Consider the following 15,604-nt stretch of genomic DNA (forward strand, 5'->3'; position numbering starts at 1 on the left):
GAGTCTCACACATCTGCTGAGCTCCTGCCCCAGGACACTGCTCAGAGCAGAAGGGAGAGCCCTGACATCTCTTGCCAAGCTGGTGTCCGTGCTGTGAAGCCTCTGTGCCCAGCCCCGTGGGAATATGGGTGCGGAGTCTTGCAGTGCAAATCCCCTCTCCCAGTGGAGGCAGTGGGACAGGATGATGCTAAAAACAAAGTATTTTCAGTGAGCCAAGCGATCAAACTGCCTGAACATCTACCTGAAGAGTGACAGCAGCCTCCTGCCCTGGCACACTGCCTCAAAACCCATTCTTTCCTCTACAAAAGCAAAAAGGGGAGGCCGTGGGGTGCTCCCCAGACCTTTTGGAGGGGACAGGCTGAGGGTGCTCCCCACGGAGCCGAGGCAGCTGCCCCGGCAGATGCTGCAGCGACAATCCCGGCTGGGAAGGATTTACAGCCCTGGCAGGCACTGGTGGAATTTAAACAGTGCAGTGCCAGGCCGAGCCTTGCCAGCGATCAAACACGAGCCCAGGGCAGAGCCCGAGGCCCCGAAGGGGCTGCAGGAGGCCAGGCCAGGCCCTGGTACCCTCTGCAGGAGCCTCCCCTCTGCAGGAGCCCGTGGGCTTTTCTCTTGACACAGGGAAGGGAGGAAGGCAGGGCTGTGCTCCAGCCCAGCCGGGGAGCAGCAAGGACCAGGGGGATGTGTGGGCTCAGCCTGAGCTGGGACAGCACAAATTTAGCTCTCACTAAACAGGCAGGAGCTGTCGCCAGGAAGGTCCCGATCCCAAGGGCTGCCTGCACAGAGCAGCTCTGCCCCAGGATTCCACAAGGAGAGGTGACACTGGGAATTGTGCAGGCTCAGATCGTCACCATTCCATTGCTCCACGTTTGTATTCCCTCCAAGTAACTTCAGGGGAGACCTTACCCAGGAGGGATTCAATCACTTTTAGGTTTAGGATTTAACTCGCTCTGGCTAAGGAAGTGCAGAGCTCTGCTTCATGCCCTGCAATTCACTGTGCATTTAGCAGGCAAAGTCAGTTCTTCCACTTCATAAACGTGGAAGGAACACACACAAGCCAGATCTGGACTTCCAAAGGAAGAGGCTGTCAGCTCCTGAGCTGCCTCGCTGGCATTTTTAAGGTGTATTATTTACATGCTGGAAAGAAGCCAACCAAAACCTCTCTTAAGAAATTTCTCCCTTACATACAGAACAAAGTCTACTGCTTTGTGAAAATGAATAATTAAATTCTGAGGTTTGGGCATCTTCATTTATTGCTGAGATATTAGCATCATCACTTTTCCATATTTGGGGAAAATGAGAATAAAAGTCAATGTTAAATGATGTACAAAACTAAGATTAGTCTGTTTACCCCAGACTAACTCTTTAGATAAAGGAAAACTATTTTCATACTTCGCATAAAATATGCATAAAATATGAAGTTGATATTTTCCAATCTCGATATAGTTTTTATAAACCCTCCTCTCTTTTTTAAGCCCAACACAATTAGCATTTTGAGAACATTGTGAGTCTGCTCTTAACTACCAATAAAACCAGTTTGATTTACCAGTGACATTAACCAGGTTAAGTGCCAGGATTCAAAGAAAAGCTGTTTGGATCACTAGAACATGACTTCTGCTAGTCTGAGGGATCCTAAAATGGTGTGACAATGAGTGTGTTTAATGGATGTAGATGTGTTGCTGAAAGCCATTCCAGCATCTCTGTGGGCAAGCTCCAGAACAGAAAATTAAAAGGGGAAAGGGAAACAAATCCCGAAGTAGCAGTCAGTTTAATTTATTTAACAATTTTTTTACCAAGAAAGAAAAAACTGAGTACAGACTCCATCATGTTTCTGTTTGTTGTCTTTGGGGGTATAAATCTTTCTAAACACTGCTGATGTTTTACTGCCAGGCACTCCAAGTCCTGCTGCTCTGGGGACATGTGGGACACAGCACAACCCCAGGCTGCAGGATGGAGGCTTTCAGCTTGGCAAAGGTTCCCATTGGGGCAGGCAATAAAAACACCTCACACAGTTCAGCTGAAATCCTACGTGGCTTTGGGGTTCTGTCACCTTGGACCACTAAAGGTGGAGACTGAACAAGCACTAATAGCAAAGCCCTACTCAAAAATCATCAGTGTATCCTTTGTGCAGAGCAGATTCCCAGCGAGTTACTGCAGGGCTGGGGTGCTGAGGCAGCGAACACCCACCTCCAACAAAACTCAGTATGTCAATGACTGAAAAATAAATCAAATTACTCGGCAAATAAAAATGCAATTCTGTGACTGCAAGGAAGCTGGCATTTTCCTGGTAATCTTCTCCAAGACAGAAAGAAGATACATAAATATATATGGCATCAGAAATGGCAGCAGAAATGTCTCTTTAGCCTTCCCAGTACAAATTAAGTGTAGGAAAACTACTCCTCCACAGAGGCCCTTTCACTGAAGTGATGCCCTAAGCACAGCCAAGTTCAGAGACATCAGCCAAAGTCAGCTCTTACAAAATAAAATGTAACACATGTCGGTTCAGGTATTGGCACTGCAGGACATCACTTAAATCTGAACCTACTCCTGGATTTTGGTTCAGCTGCCTGTTTAAGTACACCAAATGCTTTACTTTGAGCTCCCACCCCGACATCTCAGCATCCTTCACACACAGGGTGCCAGGCTCACAGAATCCTGGATATCGGTTCAGGACACAGCAGGCATTTCTTCCACGAGTTTTGGCCTCAGCTTAACCATGTCCAGTTCCTATTCTTGAATCTTAGTGGTGCCTCAAATCCTTTTCACTCAAAAATTATTTTGGACCAATAAAGAAAGAGCAAAGCACATCAGATCCAGGAAGTTCTCTGCAGGTTTTTACATCTCCCTCTATTCAGCAGAAGCTTTTAGGGGCAGCTGTTGTAAGTGGGGCTGAGAAACAGCACCTTACAGCCTTTTCTTCCCCGTTTTTCTCCTTAAGAAGAGAGTTGCTGCTTTTTAAACTCATTGCACAGCCGAAGCAGTGGCAGCCCCGAGGTTTCCCAGCTCTGGCAGGGCTCGGGCGTGGCTGTGCCCGTGTCACTTTGTCCCTCCAGGGGCTGCAGCTGCCAGCACGGCACCGCCACCCCCTCAGCTCTCAGCATTCCCCCTTTAAAGCTCACGGTGACCACAGAAATTACCAGGATATTTGGTTGCTCTTTGCAGCTGCACAGTTCTCACCCTGGCTCAGACTTGGCAAACTACTTTATTCAGGGAACAACTGCACGGCCACAGTGCTCCCCTGCAGCTGGGGAAGGGCCAAACCCACGGGACAGCTGCTGGAAGCTCAAGGGATAATTAAGAGACAAACAATTAATGGGATTTCTTACTCATCTCTAACTTGGATAGAAATATATTATTTTTACCTGGCAATTAAAAATCTGCACTGTTTTTTTTCCCAAGGTAAGAAAGTTTCATTATGTTCATTTTGCACATTTAGACATGACAGGAAGCTCAACATTTTCCCAGGAAAATGCTACAACAGACACATCTTTTCTGCTCTCAATCACTGCCATTCCAGAGCACTTTTAAGACAGTTCACATTTAATATAAAGGCAGTAATAGACTCTGATATGTTAGAACTTAATTCTAGAACTCTGATTTTTGGATTTCACTGAATGCACGGCTGGGGATACAAGTAGGTGGAAGAAAATAGAAACTTTTCTAGGATTAAAGCTCAAATTCTGAAATACTGAAAAGACTAAAGGAAACAATCTGCACGAAAACTCAAATATTTTTTTCTGTGATACAGGCACTACAAAGTGAACATGCATCACTGAAAGACATTGGGTCCATTTCTCTCAAGGGAATGCATTTTACACTGAAAATGTAGAATAAACCCACAGAGCATCAAAGGGATCATGGGAGACAGACAACGGAGTTTTGAGAAAAAAAAAGATGACAACACGTAAAATCTACAATGTACACACACACACCCTGGAAGGTTTATATATGCTCTATATATATTTCAAAGTACACACAAGCTGCCCATGTGGCAGGTTGAGAAAATAGGAATACATCTTGGGAAGGTCATGAAGGAAAAAAACCACAGAGGAAAATGAGAGTTATTTACATTCAATAATTCAGTAGCCTTTAACACCTCTATATACAAACAGGCTCTATTTATGTACAGACTGCGCTGGGAGCCGACTGAAGTTATTCCAAACACAAAAGAAAAATACAAAACCCCTTGATAATTCACTTGAACAAGCGTTTTACAGGTTGCAGAGATTTCTCCATTTACAAAGAAAATACTACACATGGAACAGAGAACTTGCATCTTTGGGAAACTTTAAGTCCTTACAAGAGGAGTGTGATACCAATGAACCACACAGGAAAAAGTGGAATACTTGCAGTGCAAGGAGGTTTTCAGGGGGTTATAATTGCATTTATCATGCCAGACATATCTTAATTATCAAACTAGTTAACAAGTCACAATTTAGTTGCTGTCAAGGGACAGTTAGAAAAAAGAACCAAGAATTTGGGTTTTCAGTTCCCAAATCAACTCAAATATGTACCTTCCCCTTCTGCAGCACAATTCCAAAATCCACGCAGTACAGAAGTTGCTGCCATTTTGCACCTGGCATTGCCCCTGTGACCAGAGCCATCTGTCCTTTATAGGTTTTATATCCATTTCAGATGTACAAAGCATTTTTGTATTTCATTTTGTACAAAGCAGATCAATATCCCACAAGCAGGAAAATACAGAGACCACCCTTAGCTGGCCTGGTAATTTATGATTTAATAATTGGCCTTTTTTTCCTCCCCAGGAGGATGTCTGTCTCACAGGCAGTGCTGCAAAGGGACACCACTCACTGTTCTTACCCCATCCAGGGCAATTTATATTCCCTTTCTCCCCAAGCTTTAGCAGCAGCTCATGCAGGGAACAAATGCCAAAATCCACACCCCAAGCACCAAGTAGGAATTTTCAAGAGAGAAAATACTGCTGTGGCTTGAAGGCAGTTTTCTTTTTTTTTTCCTAATGTTAATTTTCAAGATGTTACAACAGTCCAGAGCTGTGGTTGCAGCTGTGTTAATAAGTGGATGGCAAAGCCAAGGCAGTGATGCTGCAGGAGCAGGCAAAGAAGAGCAAGTAGAGGAATGGGTTTCTGGAACAGGAACAGTTCTTATAGATCTTCGAAGTACTGTCAGCTTTTTTCCCCTCCAGGAGACACAAGTCCATGGGAAGTTTAAAAGGTTGAAGCAAAATAGTGCTGTTTGCTCATCAATACAGGGAATATGAGATTTGCTCATCCCAACAATCAAAGTGAGCACACCGGGCTGAGAAGAGCACTTAGGAACTGAGTATATTTAAATAACTATTTAAGAAAAAATATTTTTAAAAAATTACTAATTGTGAATCTACCACTTCCAGAACTATTTTACTGAGGATCAAGACGTAAAATGTTGATGTCATCATCTCAGATGGCAGAAGTTTCTACAGCAAGTACCAACTAAGCAGCAGCCACACAGAGCCTGTCGTTACTGCTGTCTGCTGCAGTAGTAATCTGTCAACACACTCCTCAAAATCCCAGCCCTGCGCCTGGAATGGGTGCCAAATGCATCCCCTGGTGGGTACAGAACACAGAACAGCCTCCCCCACACCCTGTGCTCCAGAGTTTGCCAGGGCACCATCAGCTCCCAGGGCTATGCCAGCGCTCAGCTCCCCCCCCTTGCTCCCAGCAGACCGAAGGTCCCCCAACACTGAGCACCTGCAGCCCAGGTATTTACAGGGGCACAGCAGGATTCATTCCAGATCTGCACTTCCAGTTACCCCAAGCATGAGCAGGGGATTCATCCCTCCTGACCACTTCAGGCTGGGGCTGAGGGAATTGGGCAAACTTCCTTCACTCAGTGCCCACACTGAGCTGCCGGCACAGGGAGCATTAACTGAGCCTCAGGAGCAATAATTCCATAAGGGAAGCCCCTGCTTCAGCCCCACTCTTCCTGACCCTTGAGTGGCTCACCAAGTGCTTCAGAGGTGCCACACCTGCAGCCATCCTGCTCTGGAACTGAGCCTTCCTTAAACACACACGGAGGTTTAGACAGAGTTTAGTTCTTGCCTCATTAGCGAGTTCAGCCAAGAGATTTGGGCTGCAAGACAGAAGCCTGGTTAGAGCAGCCTGGAACATGCCAAGTCCTGTCCAATTCCAATTGTACAGACTTGTTAGTTTTTTGGAATATGGTGATTGCCTAAACAAGACTCCACTTCTTGTTAGTACAATAACTTTTATTTGACATCTACAAGATCATTATCTTGTAGTTTTTTGGACAGGTTTATACAATCTCAATTTTTCAATAGTGCAACCTGTGCAAGCAAGAAATGACAAACATTGTCCTTCACTTTCTTATAAACATCTACTATTATAGGCAAAACAAAACTTACCCATATTATAGATAAGTGACTATTCACATTTGTACATTACAATTTCTTTTAAACAGCTCCAGATAAACTCTACAATGTCTTACAACATATTAAACATAACAGAAACAGCACATACAGCGGAACCCTCAAGTGTTTCCCATTCTCTAATTTACAGCTCAAGTAAGGTTTCATCTTAAAAGTGACAAATTAAATTATGTTAATGAAGTAAAAAATATAAGATTGTATGCGAGATGGAAGTGAATTTGCACTTAAGTTTCCATAACCACCTCAGATTAAGGAAATGCTTCAATTTAAGGAAAACAGGCATCCAGCCATCTTTGCAGTACACATTAGGAATACCATTAATACATTAAAAATGAACTAATTTTAATTTAAGATGTTTATCACAAAAAAGAACATGTTGTAGACTCAAATATATAAGTCCCAGGAGAGAACCAGAAAAAATGCAACACCTGGGTATAAACACTATAAAAATGCAATAACCAATGCTGTACAACTAAGATTGTGTTTCTCTCTGAATTCCTGCCTCGTGTGTTTATGCTGTCCATGCCCTTTTCCAAAGACATGCACTGTCAAACAGAAACTGGGAAGGAACCTGAATGCATGATGTGCAACCTCTAGGTTTCATGCTTTTATAAACTCAAATTGAAGAGAAAAACCCAATATATATTTTCTATATATATACTCAATACATGCATTCGAGATCTCCCACAGCAATGGCATCGATGCACTGCGTTAAACCCTGAGCACTGTATGACAAGATAAAAATAAAGCCTGCTTGGGGATTTTCAAGCATTTTCAAACAAATTGTGGTTTGTAGCTTAAAAGGCCAAAAGTAAAAGCAAACAGGAAGCACTACAGAGAGCATAAGGAAAGACAGATGCACCACCATAAACAGCTGCTGGCTTTCAGTTCTACCAACCTTTTTAGATCTCTTTATTCCCAAAGTATTTGAGACACAACTGAACTGAAAAAGTTATATTTCTTTGGAATCTGTCCCTGATTTTTATGCAAGTGATATGCTTTTACAGCCTTTTCCTCAAACACCAAAGTCAACACCTGTAGCTTGTCCTCTTATGCGTTGTTGAGGTTGGTGATGCTCTGGGGGTGGTGCTGCTGCCAGATCTGCTGCTGCTGCACTGCGAGCTGCTGCGACTGGTCGGACGTCGACAGGAGGTTCACGAGGGGCGACACACAATTTGCAGGAATGATCAAACCTGAGAACAGCAACACATCAATTGTTTCATAAAAACGCCATCAGTTGTGTTCATTAAGACCTCAGGCTGATGATTTCACCCTTTAATTTATGCAACATTCAATAATGACTGTTCTGATGTCAGGTCTAATCAGCACAGCTGCAAGTCCTGCTCCTCAGCCCTTCACATCCTTTAGGTTGTGAAGCAAGGGAAAGAAGTTTTCATTTTGCCTGACAACAAAATTTATTCTCATGTTACCTGCTGTCACAAGAAGTCAGCTATTTTTGCTTTTCTAGTCTCACAGAAGTTACAGCACCATGAAAGTTTAAGCACAGAAAACCCTACTTCCAACATCCTAGAAAACTGGTACTAGAGAAGCTGCCATATTGGCACATCCACAGGAAGTACACATTTCAGAAAACATTTGGAGAGTTTGGTTTCTGAGGTCCCTGTTTTGAAAGTTTCACTATGAGGTTCAGTGAAGAGACAATCATCTTGAAGTCATTTTACACTTTCAGTAGCTCTAAAACCATGAAAATTATTTCAAAGGCCAAAAGTCCCATTCATTGCCAAAAGTGGGGGGGAAAGTGGAGCCATTATGAGGTCACAGAACCTTGGCTGGAGCAGGCTGTGCATGACATTTTTGCTGCAGTAAATCCAAAGAACTGAGACTAAGTACTCCAAGACCTGGCTGAAAAAGAAACCTGCCTTCATTAACCTCCTCAATATATTGTACTGTAGATTTGTACAGCTGCACTTATGCCCCTCCACGGCAGACAAGCCTGTTCTCTTTTAAACACCTTTATCCCAACTCAGCCATGTGGCTGCCAACACAGACCCCCCTGCTCCAAGGTGCAGCAGAGCAGCAGCCCATGCACCCACCTACGATCCTCTGCCCATCCTCTGTCCTCAGGCGAACGATTTGCATTTTGACGTTTGTGCCACTGACGGAGGCCAGGACTCCTTCCACCTTTGTCCACACGCTCAGTACGGAGCCACACAGCACGTAGTAGGTTCTGCAGCGCAGCCCCACCTCACAGACCAGCCCCAGGCCTGCCTTCTTGCAATTGCCTCTCCTGCAGGCAGAGAGAAAAGCTTTTGAAACCATTCTGCAAATTAAAGTATCCAATTTCATTAAAAATGAGACTCGTTATTTAATGTGCACTCAAGAGTCGAGCAAGGGCTGCACATGCACTAAGGGAAGGACACTTTGAGCACAGGAAATAGTAAAGCTTTGGAAAAGGTTGGCCTAGTTAAGCCCTGATCTACAAAACACACAGAGGTCTGAGTCAAAGATACCATCACTGAGGTCACCTGAGAACTGGAGTATGTTACGGGACACTGGTATCTGATCAGGCTACTTCAGAAGCTCCAATATTAATCTGAAACTTCTACCAGTTATGCAGTTCCTCAGGAATTCAGCCATCAGCTGAGTTCAGACACACAGGAGGCAGCAGAGGAACAGCTGTTTCTGACATCCATCTCATCTCTAAACATTTCCCCCCCAATAACATTTCAACTATCAGACTATAAAAACAGAACAGATGAACACACTTCAAGCACAAGCTACTCCTGAGTCACTCTGAGTGTAACTTATACATGTATTGGGACTTGAGGGCAAGTGCAAAGCTCAATGTTTTCACTCATAAGTTGGGTCACTTGACTGGTCATGGGGGAATTTCCCTTACAGAAGAAACACAAGACTTTACAAGAGGGACAGAAGAACAGAAGCTGTGATAAAGCAGCCCAAAGCGAAACAGTAGAAGTTAAAGCACAGCCACTGACCAGTAGGCGTGGGTGCAGGTGTCTGCAGAGGAGTTGTACTGCTCCAGCCAGTGAGGCAGAGCGTCCTCAGAAGGTACCTGGAAGAGTCATCCAAAATGGGAATGAAGTAAAACACATCAAAACTTACATAGAATAAAAATAATTTGGTCTTTATATTAAGAAAGGTGGGAGCACCAACATCAGGATGCTGTAGAGAGGTACAGCATCCTACATTATAATAATTTCAAATTATCCATTCCAAAGGACAAGCAAAATGCTTAAACATAGCAGAACCTCAGAGCTTTTTCAATAATCCACCTGATGAGTTTCCATAAGTTCTTGCAAATTCAACACTTGCTAGACCATAAGGAACCTCCTTTTTTATTACCACACCACAGATAATTTATATTTAGAAAGAAATTCAGAAAAGGATATAGGAATGCCAAAGTCAAACAGACCTGTTTAAAAAGACCCAAATAAAAAGTCTGCTCTGGAGAAAGAAGCCTACTTTTTGACTTGTCAAAATCATACATAAATATAAAAAAAATAAAGCCCTTATAACTATTTTCAAACCTTTCTAAGTTAAAAAAACAAGCATAACTTTAATGGTTACCTTCTTATATTTCTTTTTCAGGTCTGCACATGTTTCTAGTTTGAGTTGTTTCCCAGTATTTGGTCTGTATATCAAAAAAAGCTTCTTTTTAGGATTCACTTCTTTTACTAGAATTGCTGTTTTCTTGTTATTTCTTATCTGGAAAACAAAAAATAAACCAAAAACTTCCTGAATTAACACATGATTAAAGTATCTGCTTAAGTGTTTCCATATTGTGCTCTTTACAGAGTAATAGGATTGTGTAATACAACCAAGGACAGTAATACACCCCTAGAACACAGTAATCCACATTAACCTCACAGTGAAAACACAATTTCCTGGTGGAGGTTTCAATAAGAGCTATTAATTTGGGCTCATATTCCTATCAGATATATCCTGAGATGATAACAGGAAGAATTTCATACTCCATGTTAAAAAAACCCTGATTTTAATGTAAGACTCAATGTATTTTGCAAAACTGAACAAGTTTTTTCAGTTTAGCCCCCAAAACCTCTGAACATAATCCAAGAGACAGAAGAATCTTACCTGTAGTGATAAATAAAATCCATCATCTGGACCTGTCTGTTCTGCCCAGATCTTTGTTGCTTCATCCCAAGACATTCCTCTCTCCACACTGATCTACAAGAGAGCAGTGCAGGGGTATTTGAGTGGAAACAGATTTTAAAACAGTTACACACATGGGGACTGAACACATTGTAAAAACTTACTGACAAATGCTACTTGTTCCTACAGAGATGACAGAGGATTAACTTACTGTGTACAGCTCAACATGTCCAGAGGTAGAATATCCAGGAGTTAAAAACTTCTTAACATCTGCCTTCCTCACTTTCTCATCCCCAGAGCCCAAATCTGAAAAGGAAAGCAGAGTTTTATTCTTTTGCTCTGTTCTCACTGAAGTTCAAGAGCACGATGAAATTATTTACTCACCCAAGATGCCCATGTCATATCTTCCATTCTTTTTAGCATTTTGAATGACCGCATTCAATGTGTCAGAGAAGTACTGGAACAAAGCATTCTGCTGATGGACTTCCATACCAAGAATTCGATTCAGAAATTTCCCTATATTGTTGTAATCTTAAAAAAGTAAGAAATACAAGTATTAGGCAAGTTTGATAACCACAAGCCCTCAATAAGTATTCAAAGACTCCTACAAATACTATTTAAATACATTCTTTCAGAAATGCAGAAAACATTAAGTTCTTCAAAAAAGGTCACTTTTTAGATAGTTACAAGTTCAGTTCTGCTGCTGAGAATCCACTGTCATGACATAAGATGTTCCCAGGGACATTCTACAGATACATTGCACACCCAAGTACCTTTATCAAGCGTCAGGATTCCAGATCTGTCTTCTACATTTATCAAGCCTACACCAATCAGTCCCTGACGAACATCTAGGAAAGAAAGAAGTTACATCATAGCTGCTTTGCCATCTAAAAATAACCCAGTGAAGTAACAGCTTGTTTAGCCATAGGATCCGATTCCAAAGCCTCTGACACCCCTCACTTCCCATTACTTGCAGTTTCTGCCCAATACATCAATAAGCAAGACACAGCTTTGCCTTCTGTCCCTGCAGGAAGCCCAGGCAGGAAAAGCACCAATGGCACCATGCACGAGCACCCTTCCAACAGGTAATGGGAAAATGGATAAAAATCTGTTTATAACACACTGGCCAAGCAGATACAGAACATTCCTCACACAGAGTTCACAGATCTGGTTTCACGTGTGAACTTCAACATTCAAGCAATGTGCACAGACTCTCACTGGGCATCTACTCCCATCTGTCTCAGCTGATCATTTTAAATTGTAACAGTGTTTTACAGCCCTAACAGTATTTTGATTTTCTTTGTAGTAGAGAAGGATCAAAAGGTAGCTATCACAGCTAGTGAATTATCTTACCTTTGAAGAAGTCCCCAGGAAAATCAGGAGGAGGTGAGACCATTGGGGAGTCCAAGTTCACAATGGATTTCATCACAATCTCCAGGGCATTTCTGCCATACTGTGTAAGAAAAAAAGTTGCTCTGTCAATACCATCCAGTGTTTGTGCCTCAGCCTCAGGCACACATGGTTTAACATGGATTTATAATTCACAATGAAAAGCTTTTCTGTGCAACAGTGAAGGGAATTGTTTATCACCTTTATGTAGTGTAGTTTATAACTGAAAACAGCCCAGTCTTAATTTTTAATAAGAACTACCAAATTAATCTTTCATTGTGGCTTAAAGGACACATACTATTTACTTAAAAGTTTGATTGTTTGCAAGAGCAGAAAAGTGATTTACACACGTGTGTTCCACATGGCTTCACAAATAGAATTATGGGTTACAGAAAGAGGCCTTCCATCAGCAGGTGATACAGTGAAAGGTAAGGGATGCAGAGGAACCTTCCTCAACAGATCATCTGTGGAATAAGTGCCACAGCATGAGTTCCCCAACAGAAATAGAATTGTTACCTTGTTGTCAAAATTGAATCTGCTGAGGTCTCGAGTTTCTGTGGCCCGTCTGTCCCCGTGGGTGAGGGCTCCCTGTAAGACACATCATTGTCATTAAACACAACTTTTAAGAAGAAGAAATCTAAGTTGCACTTTCTCAAAGGAAGGATCAGACCTCTTGAAACATCTTACCAAACTCTCCAGTCTTTTTGCAACTATAGATGCAAATCTTTGCTCTCCTGCCAGTTCAGAAATGAGGAACACATACTCTGGAGCAGTCACCTGGTTGGATCTATGAGTTCTTCCTGAATAATTAAGTAGAAGCATGTATATCAGATAAATTCTATTTCACTGAATATTTTTAATAAAATACAAACTGTGAAGAGCAAGGAAAAAAGGGCAGAACTTAATCCTGCTTAAAATTAGTTTCTGCTGTAATACAGCAAACAGAAGGTACACACAAAGGTACTCTAAAAATTATGGCAACTTCTATAAAGACACTTCATATGTGAATGAAACTCTAAAGCTCAGTCTAGGCTTGTTTGTGAGGTTTCTTTCAAAGCTTTCAAGACCATTAGCTATGACCACAGACAAAGCTGATTCTGTTCATGGGTACCAGAGACTGGAGGGGTCCTTAGGAGGTAACTACTCCATCTGATTTTCTATGTTAGCAGTAAGTCCAGTTATTATTCCTGCTGCTGGCTAAGGACACAGTGAGTGATTTACCAAACTGCTGGATTGCTCTGTCCGCGCTCCACGGCAGCTCCAGGGTCATGTGAACCCTCCGCCGCTGGTTCTTGGCCCTGCGGTCTGCTTGCAGTGAGATGCCAGAGCTGGCAGCCTCCGAGATGATGGCAATGTTCTATTTTTGAGAAAAGAACCCTTAGTTAGCAAGAAATCCAAGATCAAGCTTCAGTTTCCAAAACAAAAATTCTCGTTTTACAACTATTACCGAACATGGGTCTAGAATGGTTTCACTGTTACTCACAAGGCAGAGGGAGGGCAGCAAAGGTGTGTCTTTCTGTATCAGAGTTAGAAGTGCTAATGAACTTTTCTGAGTGAAAGGAGGGGGTTTTGCTTTACTTTTCAACAACAATTCCCTGAGCAAACAAAACCTTGCCATCCCCGGGGGCAGGTCTCCCTGACACTGGCCTCTATTTCAGAAGGAAAGGGGAGGGACACAGGTTTGCTCCCATAGCAAACCAAAGAAAAGACAAAATATTGCTGCTAATGCTGTACAAGGAAGAGGATCCAGCCATTCCAGTGCCTGAATGCATTTGCCTTGAAAGAATGTAAATGTTTGGACTGTGCACAAATCACTTACAGGAACCTGAGTTTTTCCCCTCAAGTGTCAAAGGGACCACACAAGTTCCATGCACAGTGATATTTACTCCATTTGCCCTCTGGTGGCAGCACGGCCCAAGTGAACCACTGTGAAGGGCTTTCTCCCCCCACTTCTTTTATCAGATGCAATTCTATCATTATTCAGGTCAGGATTTTCTTTCAGAGTGCAACATAAAAGGCAGAAGCCACCACTCCTCCCAGTGTGACTTCTCAATCCTTGTTAAGGTTAACAGGTCCCACCTTTTCCCTTCACCCCTTACTGTAAGTTTTCATAGAATGGTCTTCCTCATTTCCCAATTTAATTATTTCCTCTTGGAAGGGGAGGTGCACAGTGACCCAGATCAATGAATCAAAGATACAAATCACAAATCTGCCTTGTAAACACATATTGTTTTACAAAACCAGCTTAAAGGTGCCAGCTTTCGGATTAGCACATGTGTGCACACCAAACACAGTCCTCTGAGGTCACCCAAACTACAGCCTGACCTTCAAACATGCTGATTTGAAAAACAAAACAGCACTGAACTGAAAGTGCTTCTTAACTAGTACTTACACTACCTGCCAGTCACTGGTGAATAGCTTAGAGTTACTATGGCATCTGGCACATTTGTCTACAGTCTCTCTCTTCAAAGATTACCTTATCTCCATCCATGAACCTCTGCTTTTCTGTGATGTTCAGGATTTCAACAGGTACATCGAGTTCAGACCTTGACTCGTAGGAGATGCTGCCATCATCATTGCTCACCACTCTGCCTTTGCGGCCTGTCATCTTTGGAAGGGAACACAAGCTCAGGGTGGCAATACCAAAGCCACCCCAGCACCAAAAGCTCCAAGCAGTATTATATATCCATGTAGCCACAATTAAATGCTCAGTAATTTACTCTCAGTGCAAAACTACTACTCTCTGCTATGTGGAATATGACAGAGAAAATCTATGTAGAAATTATGTTGTATTATGCTACTGTTCATAACAGATTTACCAGCAGCACTAAGAAAATAAGCTAGCAGAGAGCTTAGGCTACAACTGATTTTAACAGGGTCTTTTAAATCACACTGATGCTGCTACTTGATAGAGACAGCTATTGAGAGATTAATTAATCAGGCTTTTCATCAACACATAAAGGTTCTTAATCTCCACTGCCTTGAAGGATGAACTAAAGCTCCTATCTGTTTAATACACACCAGCAGCAAATTGACTGCAGCCAGTCAGAGAAACAGGCCACAGTAAAACAAAAGAGAAACTGGTGTGATTTACCCAACCAGAAAATATCAAACCTCAGAAATAATGTGTTAGCCCACTCAGATCTCCCTCTGTATTCTAACACAATCTTCAAATTTCTCTTTCATTCAGAGGCACAGTAATCTTTGCTCTCATTCCCGAGATCAGTCTAAAACTGATAAACAACCTCTCCAAAAACATACTTTTTGTATATGTGAACACCAGCCTACCTCTGCAACATTTTCAGGACCACCCAGCTCATCTATAAGCTCATCCAGTGTATTGGGCGGAAGATCTTCAGCCAGCTTTTCCAGTTTATCCAGCAGTTCTTTTTTCATTTGTTGGGCCCTTTCAACAGCATCCTGACTTGTTACGAAGCTGCTGTTTGTGTTACTGTTTGCTGAAAGTTAAGAAAGACTCATTGAGATTTAGAATTTTATTGCCTAACTGCTAGGAAATGAATCAACATCAAAGAAAGTTGCTCTTACCAGACGTGTTGGTACTAGAAGTGGTGGTTCCAACAGTGGAAGTGAAGCAGCTGGGTCGTTTGGATCCCAGACCAGAGGCTAGTAAGGCACTTTGAATAGAATCTGGGTCTATGCTTTTCTTCTTTTTCTTTTCTTTATTTTTTTTATGCTCTTTTCTAATCAACCAGGGAT

The 15,604-nt window shown here is 42.3% G+C and overlaps 1 protein-coding gene across 2 annotated transcripts in view; it reads right to left on the minus strand.

Annotated features, from left to right (window-relative positions):
• Positions 1 to 3,936: 3,936 nt before the first annotated feature.
• Positions 3,937 to 15,604, minus strand: part of SBNO1 (strawberry notch homolog 1) — a 30,841-nt gene continuing 19,173 nt past the window's right edge. For both annotated transcript variants that reach the window (XM_030285506.4, XM_030285507.4), the window contains exons 18-32: positions 15,434 to 15,604; positions 15,176 to 15,345; positions 14,364 to 14,495; positions 13,109 to 13,244; positions 12,575 to 12,687; positions 12,404 to 12,475; positions 11,852 to 11,951; positions 11,272 to 11,346; positions 10,883 to 11,029; positions 10,710 to 10,804; positions 10,481 to 10,573; positions 9,956 to 10,093; positions 9,364 to 9,440; positions 8,461 to 8,654; positions 3,937 to 7,599 (exon numbers count right to left, since the gene is read on the minus strand). In XM_030285506.4, coding sequence (XP_030141366.1) covers positions 7,457 to 7,599; positions 8,461 to 8,654; positions 9,364 to 9,440; positions 9,956 to 10,093; positions 10,481 to 10,573; positions 10,710 to 10,804; positions 10,883 to 11,029; positions 11,272 to 11,346; positions 11,852 to 11,951; positions 12,404 to 12,475; positions 12,575 to 12,687; positions 13,109 to 13,244; positions 14,364 to 14,495; positions 15,176 to 15,345; positions 15,434 to 15,604 — 1,856 coding nt within the window. In that variant the 3' untranslated portion in view covers positions 3,937 to 7,456. The remainder of the gene's footprint in view (positions 7,600 to 8,460; positions 8,655 to 9,363; positions 9,441 to 9,955; positions 10,094 to 10,480; positions 10,574 to 10,709; positions 10,805 to 10,882; positions 11,030 to 11,271; positions 11,347 to 11,851; positions 11,952 to 12,403; positions 12,476 to 12,574; positions 12,688 to 13,108; positions 13,245 to 14,363; positions 14,496 to 15,175; positions 15,346 to 15,433) is intronic.

The sequence above is a fragment of the Taeniopygia guttata genome, chromosome 15, assembly GCF_048771995.1.
Source record: "Taeniopygia guttata chromosome 15, bTaeGut7.mat, whole genome shotgun sequence".
Lineage (NCBI taxonomy): Eukaryota > Metazoa > Chordata > Aves > Passeriformes > Estrildidae > Taeniopygia > Taeniopygia guttata.